This window comes from Crocodylus porosus, unplaced genomic scaffold, assembly GCF_001723895.1.
Source record: "Crocodylus porosus isolate Cpor-Errol unplaced genomic scaffold, CroPor_comp1, whole genome shotgun sequence".
Lineage (NCBI taxonomy): Eukaryota > Metazoa > Chordata > Crocodylia > Crocodylidae > Crocodylus > Crocodylus porosus.
The window spans coordinates 38507524-38522684 of NW_017728907.1; the positions used below are offsets into that span (position 1 = coordinate 38507524).

The following is a 15161-nucleotide window of genomic DNA, read 5'->3' on the forward strand; positions in this document are numbered from 1 at the left end:
CCCTCAGAGCTGGAGGCCCTGTCACCTGAGGGGGCTCCTAGCTGCATGAGCCTGATAGTTGCCAGTACAGGGAGACCCCTCATGATGAACAATAAGGCACAATGAGATCTGCTGTGTGATTCACACAGTTGCACTTCCTGCCATGCGTGTGTGGCATGGCAAGAAGCACAATTGTGTGGATCACGCATCCTATCCTATCACATCTTTACCTGCACATCTGGCAGGGGCCTTAGATAACAAGGTAATTACATAGTAATCCTCTGTAAATCAGGGGATTAGATGATTAAAGGACATTTGTAATGGAACAGAATTCTCCCAAAGTCAATTGAAAAACTCCTATTTCTTATTAGGATCTATTTCTTAGGTTTCTTATCTCTTGATCAGTCCTTTCAATCCAACTGAAGTCCATAACAATCAGGAATCTCCACTGTTGAGGAGCTGCTCATGAAGCAGTGGATGTTAACTGTTTGAGCCCAATTCTTAGTGATCTGATTATAAAGCCGGAAGAGACTATTGTAATAATTTAGCTGGCCTGTCTAGTAATTAATATGACATGACAATCTCAGCAGAAATGATGAGTCGTGAATGTAGATGGAAACTGAGTTATGCTTTCATTTTAGAAAGGACAGTTCCCTTATTCCAAGCCTAATGGCCCAGGTTTTACCAAGTCAGTTTGGGATATACTGTATCTCATATTACCCAGTAACTTTGCAGAATACCTGATACAAAAGTGTGACATTACTGTGTGATCTTGTATTTGACAATTGCATAGGCCAAGAAATATAGGAAACACTCTTTAAGGGGAATAAAGAAATTTTGATGTGAAAATTTTCATCACAGTTATCTCTGATTTCTTGAAATCACTGATGGGTTTCCCCAGCTGCAGTATATTGATGGGGTAGCATATTCCATACCTGTCTGGTGACAGAGTAAAAGGATGTGCCTTCTAAGGTCACTGGTATAGCAGTTTGGGTTCTTTTTCCATTCCCTGGTCATTTCATGTATTTGGACAAAGCTCCTCTGGCTTTTTTTATGAAGCAGTGGGCACTGTCTGGGGTTCTCTGCTCAATCTTTCCTCCTGGTACCTTGTTTTACACCCTTAAACATGCTCCCAGGCCTCTTTTCAGTATTTTGTCATAAGAAATTATTTCCTTTTTGTGTCTTACGATCCTTCCCTTACCTGAAAGACAGGCCTTTAACTTGGTAGGGGAGGATTCTGACCTACTAGAAGTCAAATAGGCTAGTCCATTTCAGAAGTGGTGACATTTTTTTGTTTAATGTTTGAAGAGGTGACCAAACCTGAAGTTATTACTGATCATTTGTATTTTGAAGTTGTACTTTTACATAGAATCTGGTTTGGGTGTTTTGCTTCAGTGAGAGATTGAAGGATTTTGGAACATGACACAATGAAAGCCACAAGAATTGCATGTTGTGTGAATTGAGTAACACACAAAAAACCGTATCTTCGATTAAATTCATTTTTCTTCTTTTTGAAGTGAGATTGATATGTATCCTTCAAATGGACATGTCTGGCTGAAGATAAATGGTGTTCAAGTCCCAAAAGATTATGTTCCATACACATCTAATTCTGGTAGGTGACATGATATATACATTGTATTGCATCCTCTTTGCCAGGTAGGTTAAGTAGTAGTATCAATATTCTGCTTAAAAAAACAAGTGTATAACTGTAGACTCATGGACAGGATTTAGGGAACAGGAATTTAGGAATTTGGTCCTGAAGGCTTCAATCAAAGTAAAGTTTGCTCAACTGGCATGAGTCATGCCAAAGCTGCTTGCACTAGTTCAGTCCGTAATTGGGGATATGCAGAGGAACAATGGTGGGACAACATACAGGGCAAACATTGCTCCATTTGCACATCACATATGCTATTTTTTGCTCTGGCTCCACATAGGAAGATAGCAATAAGGATGAGCAAAAAATGAGATTCTTGCTTTGCATAAACTTGCACAGATGTACAGCAGCTACAGTGCCTTGGTAAATCACAAGCCAGTGCTGTGGATGTGGTATACCAATTGCTCATTCTACCCCCTCCTCAATGAATAATATTTCATCAAACTTTCCAGCCAGTAGAGCAGACTCTTTCTGGCTAAGTCCTGGTGAAACTGAGTGTGTTAAAATCAATGGGTACTGGTACCAAAAGTCTGTTTCAGAGAAAAGTCATTTTGCTTTTGTGTTGCAGAAGCGTACATGCTGATCACCAGTGAGAAGGATGGGTATTTAATAAAAGCCACAGAGTATGGCATAGATAGACTTTATTTTGACGGACATACGCTTGAGGTATTCCCCCCTACGCTCCATTTTGTCAATATTTTAATTTTTATAAAATAAGCATTTCAATGAACCTTTTGGTTTTTTTTCCCCTGAAGATTCAGGTTGCTTTCTGGATGGCAGGAAAAACATGTGGCATTTGTGGAAAATATGATGGTGAAAGGAAACAGGAATATCAGATGCCTAGTGGATATGTAGCAAAAGATGCAGTGAGCTTTGCTCAGTCCTGGGTTCTCTCAGAAGACACTTGTGCTGGAGGTATTAAGATCCTAATACATATCAGCAGAAATTGATTAGCTTTTAGCACAGTTGTCATGTTTATAGAGATAGATGTGTTGTAGTGAATAGAAATAGCAGAGGTGGACAGTGGAGTAGTTGCCAATTTGCTTCTGGACTTGCTTTTCCACTATCAGTGTGGTTATGTCCACAGGCAAAGTAAATTATTTTTTCTGAGATTGTGAGCTCATTGTTTGTTTCACTGTTACAGCGGCTTAGTTTCTATTATGTAATGCATGTGTGCCTCGGGTCATGTTATAAACATGAAAGCCACGGTGCAGTGTATGTCAGGGAAGAGCTAGTAAGTACGCATGAAAAGTAGCTACTTCCTTTACGGCTTACGAAAGACTTTGATTTGAGTTGATACTCAGCATGTGCAGAAGAGAAGCCTTGATGTCAAAGCCAGAGATGCCTACAGAGTTTAGGTACTTGTAGGGTTCAGAAGCAACTGGTTCAATATGTCTGACCCTCTTCCCATTGAAATCAATAGCAAAACTGCCACCAGCTTCAGTTGGAATAGACTTGGTGTATTCATTGACTTCCTTCAATTTGATTTAATTGAATCAATCAACATAATCAACCACAGCTGGAGAAACATACAGGGCTGTTGGTTGTAGCCATGTTGGTCTTGGGACATAGGATGGGAAAGTTCTTTGGGTAGATGTGATCTTTTATTAGATCAACTAAGTAGTTCTTGGTTGTAGCTGTGTTGGTCTAAGGAGAAACATGCATGCTTTCTAAAATGGCTTTAAAACAAATGTCTTGTAGCCTGTAAACTGCAACGCACGGCTGTTAGAATCGAGAAGCCAGTTGGTTTTGAAAAACAGATTGCAGAATGCCATTCGGTCGAGCCAGTTTTACGCTGCGTAAAAGGATGCTCAGCCACCAAAACTGTTCCCATCTCTGTTGGCTTCCGTTGTGCGCTAGCTGGTAAGTCTACACAAGCCATATCTGGTCAGCAGGCTCCAGCCTGTTTGCTCAGCCAGCATGTCCAGCTCACGCTATTAAGACTCCCAGGAGTTAGCACCCCCCAGCTCCACAGCTGTAGGAGGGAAAGCAGCCCCCTCCTGCCACACAGTTGTTCCAGATGTAGAGTTTGCCAGGAAACTTCAGGGTGGAGGGGTAAGGAGCAGAGACACAGGCAGATCTAGAAAGGGGAGAGATGGGGTGAGGTGCATCAGCACCTACAAATGCACTATTTTCTCCCTTTAAAAAACAGAAGTGACAACTCTTGCCTGGTCTAGCACCAGAAAGCAGTTTAAAGCTGGGACCAAACAAAACTGCAGGCTGCAGACAGCTTAAAAAGTGGCTGATCTGATAAAAATATGACCCCTCATTGAATGAGGTATCAGATAAAGACATTTCAAAATGTAGCATCTTTTGTAACTTGTCTGGGAAGCTCCCACTCCGCGGCTGTTTTCTGATTGGGAGGGGAAAAAGGGAGCAACAGGCATTCAGTCTGGGGGCGGGGTTCAGCACCAGCTGGGGAACCCCAAGAAGAGCTTCCCTCTGCTGCTTCCCCCACTCACTCATACTGTGAGAAGAGCAGCGCTGGCCGTTACTGTGGCACGCTGGATTCCCCTTGCCCTGGGACCAGCAGGACCTTGTGCCTTGTCAGGCATAACCTGTAACTCAGATGCTTTGCAGAATCACAGAGTTGCAGCCCAGAGCCACACTGCTGCCTGCACCCAGCACGCTTCACTCTTAGGGTTGCCAACTCTATTTGAATCTATTCTGGGAGGTTTCATCGGGTGATGCAACATTAATGACTGATCTACTGTACTGAGTAGACTTTATGCCAGAGAGGCAAATGCACATTACTACTGCATTTAAAAAACCCACTGGACTGCTGTATAAACTGGATTTATACCCCGCTCACCCCCCGCGTTCTTCACAGACTCCCAGATCAGCTCCGCCGAGCGGCGGCGGGCGCCTGAAGACCTGCAGCAGCGCGTGGACGCTCACGAAGCCTGCGCATGCGCCCGGCTGCGCTGTCCGACTTGACCCCGCCCTGCGCGGAACCACCAATCACGCGCCGCGCCGCGGACCAGCCTCGCTCTGGCCGCCCAATAAATCTCTGTGTTTGACACGCACGTGTGGTCTGTGCGTTTGTGTCCTGCGAGTGCTCGGGTTGTGCCTTGTCCCCTCCCGTCGTACAGCCGAACGGACGCCGAAGGCATGAGGCTGCTGCGGGGCCGCCTCGCGCTGCTACTGCCCCTCGTGGCGCTGCCTTTGGCCGCCGCCTGCCCCTGCGGCGACCCCGACCTCTGCCGCCCCATCCAGGGCGCCCGGGAGTTCGAGGTGCGCGCGCCGCCGGGGTTCGCGTGCTGGGGCGCTGGGCGGCGGCGGCCCCGCGGGCTTGGGGCCGCTGGTGTGGAGGAGCCGCGCGGCTGCGTGCGAGTGCCGCTCCCCGCGGCCGCCGGGGGGTGGGTGTGGGGGACTCAGCCCCCGCCCGTGTGGTGCGGCGGCCGGGCCGGGCGCTGTGAAGCCTCGTGCGGTTTCGCTCCGTTCCCAGGTCTTCGTGTTCGATGTCGGCGGCGGGACGTGGCGCTTCTACAACTGGACCCACATCACAACGGTGGCGACTTTCGGAGCCTACGACCCCGAGCTCATGTGTTACGCTCATGCCAGGGGGGCCAGGGTAGTGCTGAAAGGTGGGTTGCAGTGCGGGCAGCAGGCTTCCAGACGGGTGGGAAGCACCATCCTTGCGGGCTGTCAAAACCCGGCTGGGCGAGGCTCTGGTGGGGAGGATGTAGCTGGGGCCAGTCCTGCTTTGAGCTGGGATTGGACTAGATGTGACCTCCTGGTGTCCCTTTCCACCCTCAGTTTTTGAGTCTATGATTTGAATATGATATTTGTAAAAGCAATACAGATAGGGCTGCAGTTCCCTGTGGCTTTTACATATTCAAAAGAAAGAATAAGCACGGAAAACTCTGCAGTTGTTTCTTGCACAGTAACAGAACTATTCCTCTGGCAGCCAAATAAAGCTCTCGGGTGGAAGTGAGCGGTAGAAATTGCAGGGGAATGGGGAGGGACACATGGGCAGAAAGAAGTATGCAAGTTTGCCAGGTCATTCTTGCATATATTTACAGTGCAGCTATTATATTTACAATATAATAGTTGCATTGTAAATAGACTAGTTATTATACACTATAACTAGTATTATATTGGCATTAATATAGTAATGTATATTCATGATTTAAAATGTTTGGTTTTGAGCAAGAATATCCTATCTGGTTTTGAGCAAGAATATCCTATCTGCATGTATGAAGAAAAAGGTAGATGGTGAACAAAGTGCAATAGGAGATAAGAACCTGAAAATGCTGTTCACGCACACGTATAGAAAAATAAATTTTGTCTTGTTGAGTACACGGTTTTGTAGTATTCTCAGGAAGCTCCTGTAATTTAGCACTTCTCAAAATTTAAGCTTAAACACTTGACTTGGTCTGTGCTATAAACTGAAGCATTAGTACGAAGTTGGGATGGTTGGGGATGGCCCTCCTTTGAGCAGGGGATTGGTCTAGATGCGACCTCCCTGAGGTCCTTTCCAACCCCCAAGCGCCATCCTTGGGGACTGTCAAAACCCTGCTGGGCAACCCTTGGGTGGGGAGGATGTAGCTGGGGCAGTCCTGCTTTGAGCTGGGATTGGACTAGATGTGACCTCCTGGTGTCCCTTCCCACGCTCATTTTCTGTGATTCAAAGTAAATACTAAGGATAAAGACACTCTTTCTGGCACCATGATTTAAAAGTGATAACTTACAAAGATGTCCTGTTTAAGAGATGTACCTGTCGAGAAGATGCTTGAGCCTGCTGCGAGAGAATTGTGGATAACTCAACAGGTGGAACTGGCTAAAAAGCAGTATATGGATGGAATTAATATTGATATAGAGCAAGCAGTTAATAGGTTATCGCCTGAGTATGATGCATTAACAAATCTAGTGAAAGAAACTACAGATGCTTTTCACAGGGCAATTCCAGGATCACAGGTATAAGATGCATTCTGTATAAGTATAGGTTTTAATGTTTTGAAATCCTCATCTAGTATAGACTACGTATTTAAATTTTTCTGCAAACCTTTCCTAGTCCTAGTTTTCCACTTGTGTGCTTTGTTCATTTTGCTTGTTGACCATCTATTTTTCTCATAAGAATCGTTAAACTTCTCCTACTGTGGAACCTAGTTACAAAAACAGAACCGTTGTTTTGCTGAGACTTACAATGTTTATGTTATAGCCCTCTTTGGTATATTATTGGCTGCCATTCCTAAATCACTTGCCATTCACTATAACAATGTGGTAGTGATATGGATTAATGAAACTTCTTGACAGTGTACATATGAGATCAGAAAAAAATAGGTCTTTAGAAATTAGCGGTATAATGTTGGAGAGATTCACAAAAGTTTTCGTATCTTTAAATGGACAGCCCTAAACTATAAAAATCTAATTTTCAGAGCAGCCGGAGGCCACACACCACATAGGTTGCAGGCCCTGGGTCACACATTGTAAGGTCTGCTTGCCTGAGGGGACACATGGGTTCCTCGGGATCCCTGCCACATGCAGTTGCCCACCTCTACCACCATGCTGGTGATCAGCCCACCACCACCATTACAATTGCACAGATAAGTTTTTCCCCCCCCCACCATGTGATTTCTGCCCCCCCTGTGCTGGCACTGCCAGCAAACTCACCTGGCTGCCTCCTGTACTGTTTTGCCCCAAGGACCTTGGCTGCCACACACATCAGAACAGCCAAAGCAATAGGGAAAGTGTTGGTAGGACAGGAGTCCATGGGCTGCATATGTGGGTTGGATACAGCCCTGCTATAGTTCAAGAGATGTAATGTTCTGATCTCTTTAGTGATTTTTAAACTACAGTTGTCACAGACTTGACAAGACAAGAAGGAGCAAGTTAATTCTCCTATTTTTATGCATGTTAAATGAATACTTCTATAGGCAGACTTGTTCTGAAAACAAGCATCAGAACAATAAAGTACATCAATTCCATAGGCAATATAAACTTCTGCTCTTTTCCCTTAGGTGACATTTGATGTGGCTTGGTCTCCAGCATGCATTGACCAAAGATGCTATAACTACATTGGCCTTGCGAATGCTTGTGATTTCGTGTTTGTGATGTCGTATGATGAACAGAGTCAAAACTGGGGAGAATGCATTGCAAGGCCCAATGCTCCCTATAATAAGACCGTGAGTGGTAAGGTTCTATTTTAAAAAAAAATCACCAGCCAGCATATACTTTTTTTTATTAGAATAGCTTATTAGGTGAGGGCACTTTATTTTTTTTCCTTTTCTTTTCTTGGATGCTTTTTGATTGCATTGTTGGAAGTTGTTGTGTTTTTATTTTGGTTTTTTTTTCCCCCAAAGCCTCAGACACGGGTAAAACCTCTGAAGAGTATAGATTCCTTGGAGCTTTATGACACTGGATAAACAGTATATCACAATTGCATGGCATAATGAGACAAACTTTCAGAATGCAAGCAAAACATGGTGCAGTAGTGGTGTCATCCATTTCTTTGTAAAGAGCATTAAGTACTTATCTCTGAAAGGTGTGAAGTACCTCTCTGTGGCAGGTTAACTTGGATGCTATGAAATGGCAGTTCAAAATGTCTCACCTGTTTTCTGAGTGGAGTGGGGGAACCAACAATAGGAAAAGAGAGGGAAGATAATATGAAGATTTATGTATTCTGCTGGGAGTGGCCTCTCAGTTAATAGCTATTTGTAGAAGTGCTTTAGAGAATACTGTCTCCTTTCGCCCCCCCCCCCCCCAACAGCCTCCACTTTGATCTTTGCAGATGGAGTCAGAGGGGAGGAACAGACCATATTGCAGATCAACTGAAAGTTGCCAAGGGGGATGAACCCAATGGGGAGGTCCAACCCTTTGACCAAAAAGCACCATCTAACTTACACTGATACAGAGTGTGGGTTCAGAGGTATCTTCCTCTAGCTTCAGTAGCTGGTGTATATGTCCAGACCTGGCCAGAGATTACTGGATCACTTACTGTCAGTTCGTGATTTTTCACAACAGTGGAAATAGGAAGCAATTTCTGCTTGTGTAATGTTTAAAGTCTAATACCCTTTGCGTTTCTTGGAAGTGGGTGTTGAGCAGTGCTGTATGTGCCTGTGTTTTAATCCTCGCTTTGCCCGGGAGTGTATATGAATCCTAAAATCTCTGTGAGCCAAGCAAACCATGCCATAATTTCAGATATTCTAAACAGTTTATTGTGACTAGCATCTTTAAATAGGCAAGCCTTGGTTTGGAAGCAGAAGAGGAGACAGTAAAACTGCTAGGCATTTTTTTAAAATACCCTGCCTGAAGTGGGGAGCAGCTGGCTTCCAGCCAAGGAATATAACAGTTTGTTCACCTTAGGTGGGAAGGGAAACCCTGGGGAGGCTGTATTTATTTGAGATCTGTCACTTGGGTGCTTCTAATTCAGGTCTTCCCCATGAGTGACGTGTGCCTCTAGCAGTGTCAGCAGTGCCTTCTTGTAGGTGGTGCACGTGCACCCACATGCACCCCCTACACATTGCCAGTGGTCTTCCCTATGCAGAGTGGTAGTATAAAAGACAGAATTTGGCACTGGTAGAGTATAACTTAAGTTCAGGCTTCCATACCTGCTGTTCAGCCAATATGCCTTAATCTCAAACTGGTGTGATTGGCTGTAGAGGTGCATAGGGAGAGTTGCATTAAGCTATTTTTTGTTTTACTGGACTGTCAGTGATAGCACTTTGTGATATGGACATGCCTCTGTTGGGGATTATCCTGAGACCAGAAACTCTTGAGGTACACCAGAAAAAGATGGGGACTGTATTGGATTCCTGAAGCTAATGGCCTAGCATCTGAGTATTTATTACTGAGTTCTTTATGAGTTAAGTAGGCCAGGTCTGAGTGGACATCATATATTCAAAAGTAAGACTACAGAACATTTTCATGAATGCTGTGTGCCCCCAGAGGCTGTGGGGACACAGCAAGCACCAACCAGTGGTTTGGTGAACACCAGCAGACGCTGGTGCTAGCAGTGACCAGCAGCCATTGGGGACTGCCTGCAGATGCCACTGGCAGTGTTGGCATGCCTTTTTGCAGGGGGTGCCCCACAAAGCTCAGGGGGTGCATGTGCATCCACATGCACCTCTTTCATGCATCGCCAATGGAACATGTACATTATTAGCATTATTTTTTAACATTTCCCACTTTGTTTTGTCTTTAATGCCATTTATTTATATTTATATTTATATTATTGATTTATATTTAATGTCACTTCATAACCATTCCTTAACATGTTCATTTTAACATGACCCAACATCGACCTTCACTTTGGGTGTTTAGTATTGTAGTATTTCATAGTTAATTCTTGAATTATTAAGAATTTGTATGGAATATTAAGCAGCAAAAGAATCGGAGTAGGACTGGAAGGGACCTCCACAAGTCATACAGTCCAAGCCCCTGCTTGAGGCAGGAACACCCCTATTGAAACTGTCCTATACAAATATTACAGGTGTAGATCATGTGTTTTTTTGTTTTTTTGTTTTTGAATATTTTTCATCGTCATTGTTCTTCAGTAATGTTGAAAAAATTAGTGTTGGCAAGCTTGGAACCTTGTCACTGTATTAACGTGAAAGCCGGGCACACTTATATTCTGTTAATTTAGGATATGAAGACTACATTAATATGGGGATTCATCCTAAGAAGCTTGTGATGGGTGTTCCCTGGTATGGCTATGACTATACTTGCCTGAATTTATCTAAGGTAAGATAAAGGCATTTCACTCCTTAACCATTTTTAAATCATTTTTACTCCTGTAATATACTATGTAACTTTTGGTACTGATTTTTACAGTAGAGAAAAACAAAATCAGTGTCATCTGGTGGTACAGGCACAACACTTATGTTTTGGATAGTGGACTTCTTGTTTCTGAAGCTGATTTGACAGTGTGATGTTAGAGAGGATATTTTACTTCTGTCCCTCATGTTTCTACATAGTAACATTTTAAGATTATGAGATTTAGGCATTGTTATAAAATGCTTTAAATTAGTGGTGCCCAACCTTCCCAGCACTGTGGGTTGGATGCTTGGTGCTAGGTCAGGGGTGGGCAAAATACGGCCTGTGGGCCGGATCCGGCCTGCTTGTAGCTCACGTGGGGCTACCTGTGCCTGCTCCGGACAGCCCCACACGGGCTGCGAGCGCCTGCAGCGCGGCATGTGGGAGGGGCTGCTTCCCACCACACAGCTCTTCCCCAGGCTCCTTTCCTGCATGGAGAAAAGCAGCCCCTCGCTTGCCCCACACTGCAGGTGCTTCCAGCCTGCACAGGGCTGTCTGGAGAAGGCACAGGCAGCCCCAGGCCAGCTGCGAGTGGCTGCAGCGTGGGGTGCTGGGCATGGGGTGGGGGAGGGGCTGCTTTCTTCCCCCACATTCAGCAACAGCTTTTGTAATCCAGTTCCACTGTCAGGCTGGCAGTGGGCAGGGTTACAAGCTGGTGCCGAGTGCTGGGAAAAATGGCCCCTTGCCCGCCCCATGGCCAGCACCCCACGCTGCAGCCTGCATGAGACTGCCTGTGCCTGTTCCAGACAGCCCTGTGTGGGCTGCAAGTGCCTGCAGCAGGGAGCTCCGGCCATAGGGCGAGTGAGGGACCACTTTTCCCATGCTCAGCATAGTTTCCCTGCTGGCAAGCAGGGGGTCGGGGCTGAGCACTGCTCCCTGCCTGTACCGCGGGGCTTGGGGGGCACTGGGAGTGAGTGGGCAGGGAGCCAGTGGGGGCACGGGGCCTGCACCAGTGTCCCAGTGCCAGTGGGGCCCAGAGCAGGGTGGCAGGAGTGCAGGGTCCCAGCAGGCAGGGGCTCTGTGGAGCCAGGCCAGCTGCCCCCTCCTTGGTGCAGGCCAGCCCGGCTCCACAGACCCTTACCAGCTTGTGCCCCGCTCTGGGCCCCGCTGGTGCTGGGACATTGGTCCCAAGATGGTGACCAGGGGGAGGGGCACCTGTCAAGGGGTGAGGCCCCTGTCGAGGGGTGGCGCTACCTATGCGGCCTTCGACAGCCTGCCAAAATTGGGTAAGTGGCCCTCTGCCCAAAGTAACTGTCTGCCCCTGTGCTAGGTAAATCCCTTGCCTGATGTATACTAGATCCAGCACGTGGGATTGGTCTGGGCCTGATCAAGCCCACCACATCAGCTCTGCTATTCCAGCCCTACCTGCACCAGATTGGGCCCTGACCCCATATGTTGGGATGGTGCCTGTCATCTGTGGCAGCCCTAATCTGCAAAAGCATTGGGGCCCATTATTTCTTCTTTAGGAATATTGGGACTTCCACTGAAAGGCTGGGTACATAAATCAGTAAACCTGACTTGTAGACATTGCAGGAAATCATGCACCAATGTAAGTAACATTTAATTCATGGAAGGGCTAGAAATTTAAATACAAGGTATCGAGCAAAGGAATTGGCTTTCAAAAACATGACCCCAACTAATCCTGTAAACACTAGAAATCTGTAGACTAAATTAGTAGGATACCCCCCCCCACACACCCTTTGCTCCACACACGTGCACAAGCATACATGCATTTCCTGATGGTCTTGGTAGCACTGGGTCGAGTTCAATATGAATGGCTGGTACTAATTGCAGGGAGTTCAACAGCTGTAGTTCAACTGAAAAAAAAAAAACAAAAAAACTGAGTCCCTGGAAGTTTCCATCCCTGGTCTTTTATTTCCACTGTAGGGGAAGCCCCATCTTACTTAACTGGCCTTCAGTCCTCAGAATCAGAGCGACATCTTCCTCCTACCCTGTACCTCCCACTGCCCCATGACTCCTTGGTCATATCTCCCTCTGTGTGTGGCCTTTGTCAGGCTCAGCTCTGATGGCTGAGCAATGGGCAAGGGATTTGGGAGCCAGTGGTTAAGTATTAGGTGTGCCAATTAAATACCTGGCCTAGCCTCCACGTACCATGCATGTGGGTTTGAGTGCATGAAAGCCAGGTGAGGGAGGCAAGTTCCAGTTCCGGTCTCCTGCTGAGATTTGCTTCTTTGAATTACCGATGAGCCACAGATAAAATAGATATTTTTATTAATCCTGTCATTAAGTTGGTAACAGCGATTTTTGCTTTCTACATTGAACCAGTCTGAGGAGCTGGAACTTCCAACTAAATAATAATTATATGGACTTCTTTCTCTAGCTTAAAAAAAAAAAGCTAGTAATTTTTATCCAAATATGTATTTCAGGTTGTTTTTCACAGGTGCCTTTTTTCCTCTTTTTTTTTTCCAGGCTTATTCTTTTTCAAGAGTTGCATAAAGTTGAGTAATATGAACCTGAGCTCCTTTTATTTTTCCACAGGATCACATTTGTTCTATTAAACCAGTTCCTTTCCATGGGGCTCCATGCAGTGATGCTGCAGGGCGTCAGGTCCCGTATAAAATAATAATGGACCAAGTGACTAGTTCAATTTCTGGGAGCCAATGGGATGAGGAGCAGGAAGCTCCTTATTATGAATACAAGGTAAGCTGTTTTACAGATACTCTAGGCCAAATATGGTCTGGTACACTTTGCCCACATGGTGCATAGTGGATGGATTCCAGCTTAGCATCTGCAGGGAAACCCTCCCTTGACAAAAGGGTGCTAGACATGGTGAAGCAGGTTTCTATACCAGAGTGCTGTTTCCTTGAGAGTGAGATGCTGTCATGCCGTAGGGAGAGATTTGGTAGAACAGACGTCCACTATTTTTTTTTTTTTTTTAATCTTCCACTGCTGTAAGGTCCTTTTTAAATGTCAGTGCCTAAAATTTAAGCTGCTCTTAACTTTCAGCTAGTGCTGATTTGATGGATGGATTAGGAGTTGCAGCCAGCACTGCTTTTTCTTCTCCACTGCATCCAGAATTCACTTGGAAGCAGTGGTTGTTGGAACCTCTGGAGTCTTCTACTTGCACTGTAATTTCCTATTCAGTTAGTGACACGCTCTCTCTTCTATTTTCTATATAACCTTCATCTGTTGATAACTCTATAAGATCTTAAAAGTGAGTACTGGCCCGAAGTAATGTAAACTTATTTAGCAGAAGTTCATAACCTTTTCTAAACCTGCATTTATTGCTGGAAAAAACAAATCTGACATTCATTTACTGGTATACTTGAAATCTTAGCACAAACCTTAAGTTTATTTAAAGAGTAATAAATCATTTAAACAAATTTCAAATTTAGTCATTTCATTTAACCTTTTAATGAAACAAATCTCTTTTATAAAAGAGTTGCACAAAATGAGTGCTTTGTCTGGGAGATCAGCCCTGCTTTCCTTATGTTCTTTTTCCCTGTTTACTGGATCATCTTTTGTAGAAGAAAGAGGACTGGGTAGTTAGGTTTCCTATTGGTATTACTTTAAACTTTCTTGCAAAGCAGTGAAGAAATTTTTACATGAATACTTTAAAAAGTGACTCTGGAAAACCACTGTTGCATATATTCACATTTGTGTATCATGAGTTATACCTAACTTTTTAGGCATTTTGTATTCATTAAAATAGTCCTGTTAATGTAACTTTTATTTATACTAACACACACATTCTGGACATTTTTATAGGATGCTCTTGGTCATTTTCACCAAGTCTGGTATGATGATCCCTGGAGCATTTCCCTGAAAGCAGCATATGCACAACAACGTGGTTTAAGAGGCATTGGCATGTGGAATGGAGATTGTCTTAACTACTCGAGAACTGCTGTAGCAGAACAGCAAACTGAAGCAATGTGGCAGGCCTTGATACCATAGCAACTGCATGAGATGATCAGCTTTTACTGCTTGGTTTAGAATGATGAAAAATTGAATGGGATATTAATTCTAAAGAGAAATGCGTATGTTGTTGTCTTACAAGCATATGCTGGTTATGAGCAAAACTTCTGAAACAATCAAAACTTTATTTTATCCAGTACTTTAGAAAGTATTTAATATTGCATTAATTCATTTTAAGAGATTGTTTAGATTTTCTATTTTTACAATTTTCAATTATGTTTCTTATTAGTCTAGCTGTTTACCTATCGCTCTGTTATTTTCACAACTCGAAAAGCTATGAAATCATGAACTCTTAAGAAATCTCTCTCTCTCTCTCTCTCTCTCTCTCTCTCTCTTTTTTTAAGACCAGTATTTTAAATTTCATATTATGAAAAGTATTTCTTAACCAGTTTAAAATACATTATTTACAATTAATATTTAAAATGAATATCTGATATTCTGAACTTCCTACTTGTGGTCACTGCACTGCTGTAGTTTGATGTATTGCTGTAAGGTTTGTATGCTGCTGTTAAATAACAGAGGAAGAGGTTGTTATTCTTGAAACTTTTCGAGGTTTCTTCTCTTCCTCCTAGTTGTCTGTAAATTGTACTAGTAACAGTAAGAAATGTACATTGCATTTCCTAGCGCTGTATTTTTCTGTATGCATTACACACCTTTTTTCCAGTAATTAGCTGCTGAAAATTGGAGTGTGTATCGTAAGCAAGGAAATACAATAATGATGTTTAGCTGATAGCTATAGCAGAGGACAATAAGTGGGACACTAGTCCCGAGCACTGATTTTAGGGAGGTGCCAGACTGGCACCCCTCGAGAGCTTTTGCTGCAACTGGTGTGTGG

General features: G+C 44.3%; 2 protein-coding genes across 2 annotated transcripts in view; both read left to right on the top strand.

Annotated features, from left to right (window-relative positions):
* The window catches only part of LOC109306980 (vitellogenin-2-like), a 34296-nt gene extending 30345 nt beyond the window's left edge, over positions 1-3951 (top strand). The window contains 4 exon segments of the mRNA XM_019530605.1: positions 1497-1591; positions 2202-2299; positions 2389-2548; positions 3335-3951. Of these exon segments, the coding sequence (XP_019386150.1) occupies positions 1497-1591; positions 2202-2299; positions 2389-2548; positions 3335-3717 (736 nt within the window). The 3' untranslated portion in view covers positions 3718-3951.
* A 772-nt stretch (positions 3952-4723) lies between these two features.
* CTBS (chitobiase) lies at positions 4724-14523 on the top strand. Its single transcript, XM_019531181.1, has 7 exons — positions 4724-4867; positions 5082-5220; positions 6345-6553; positions 7597-7768; positions 10221-10318; positions 12890-13051; positions 14120-14523. The coding sequence occupies exons 1-7, from the start codon at positions 4745-4747 to the stop codon at positions 14303-14305; spliced, it is 1089 nt and encodes a 362-aa protein (XP_019386726.1). The 5' UTR covers positions 4724-4744; the 3' UTR covers positions 14306-14523.
* The last annotated feature ends 638 nt before the right edge of the window (positions 14524-15161 follow it).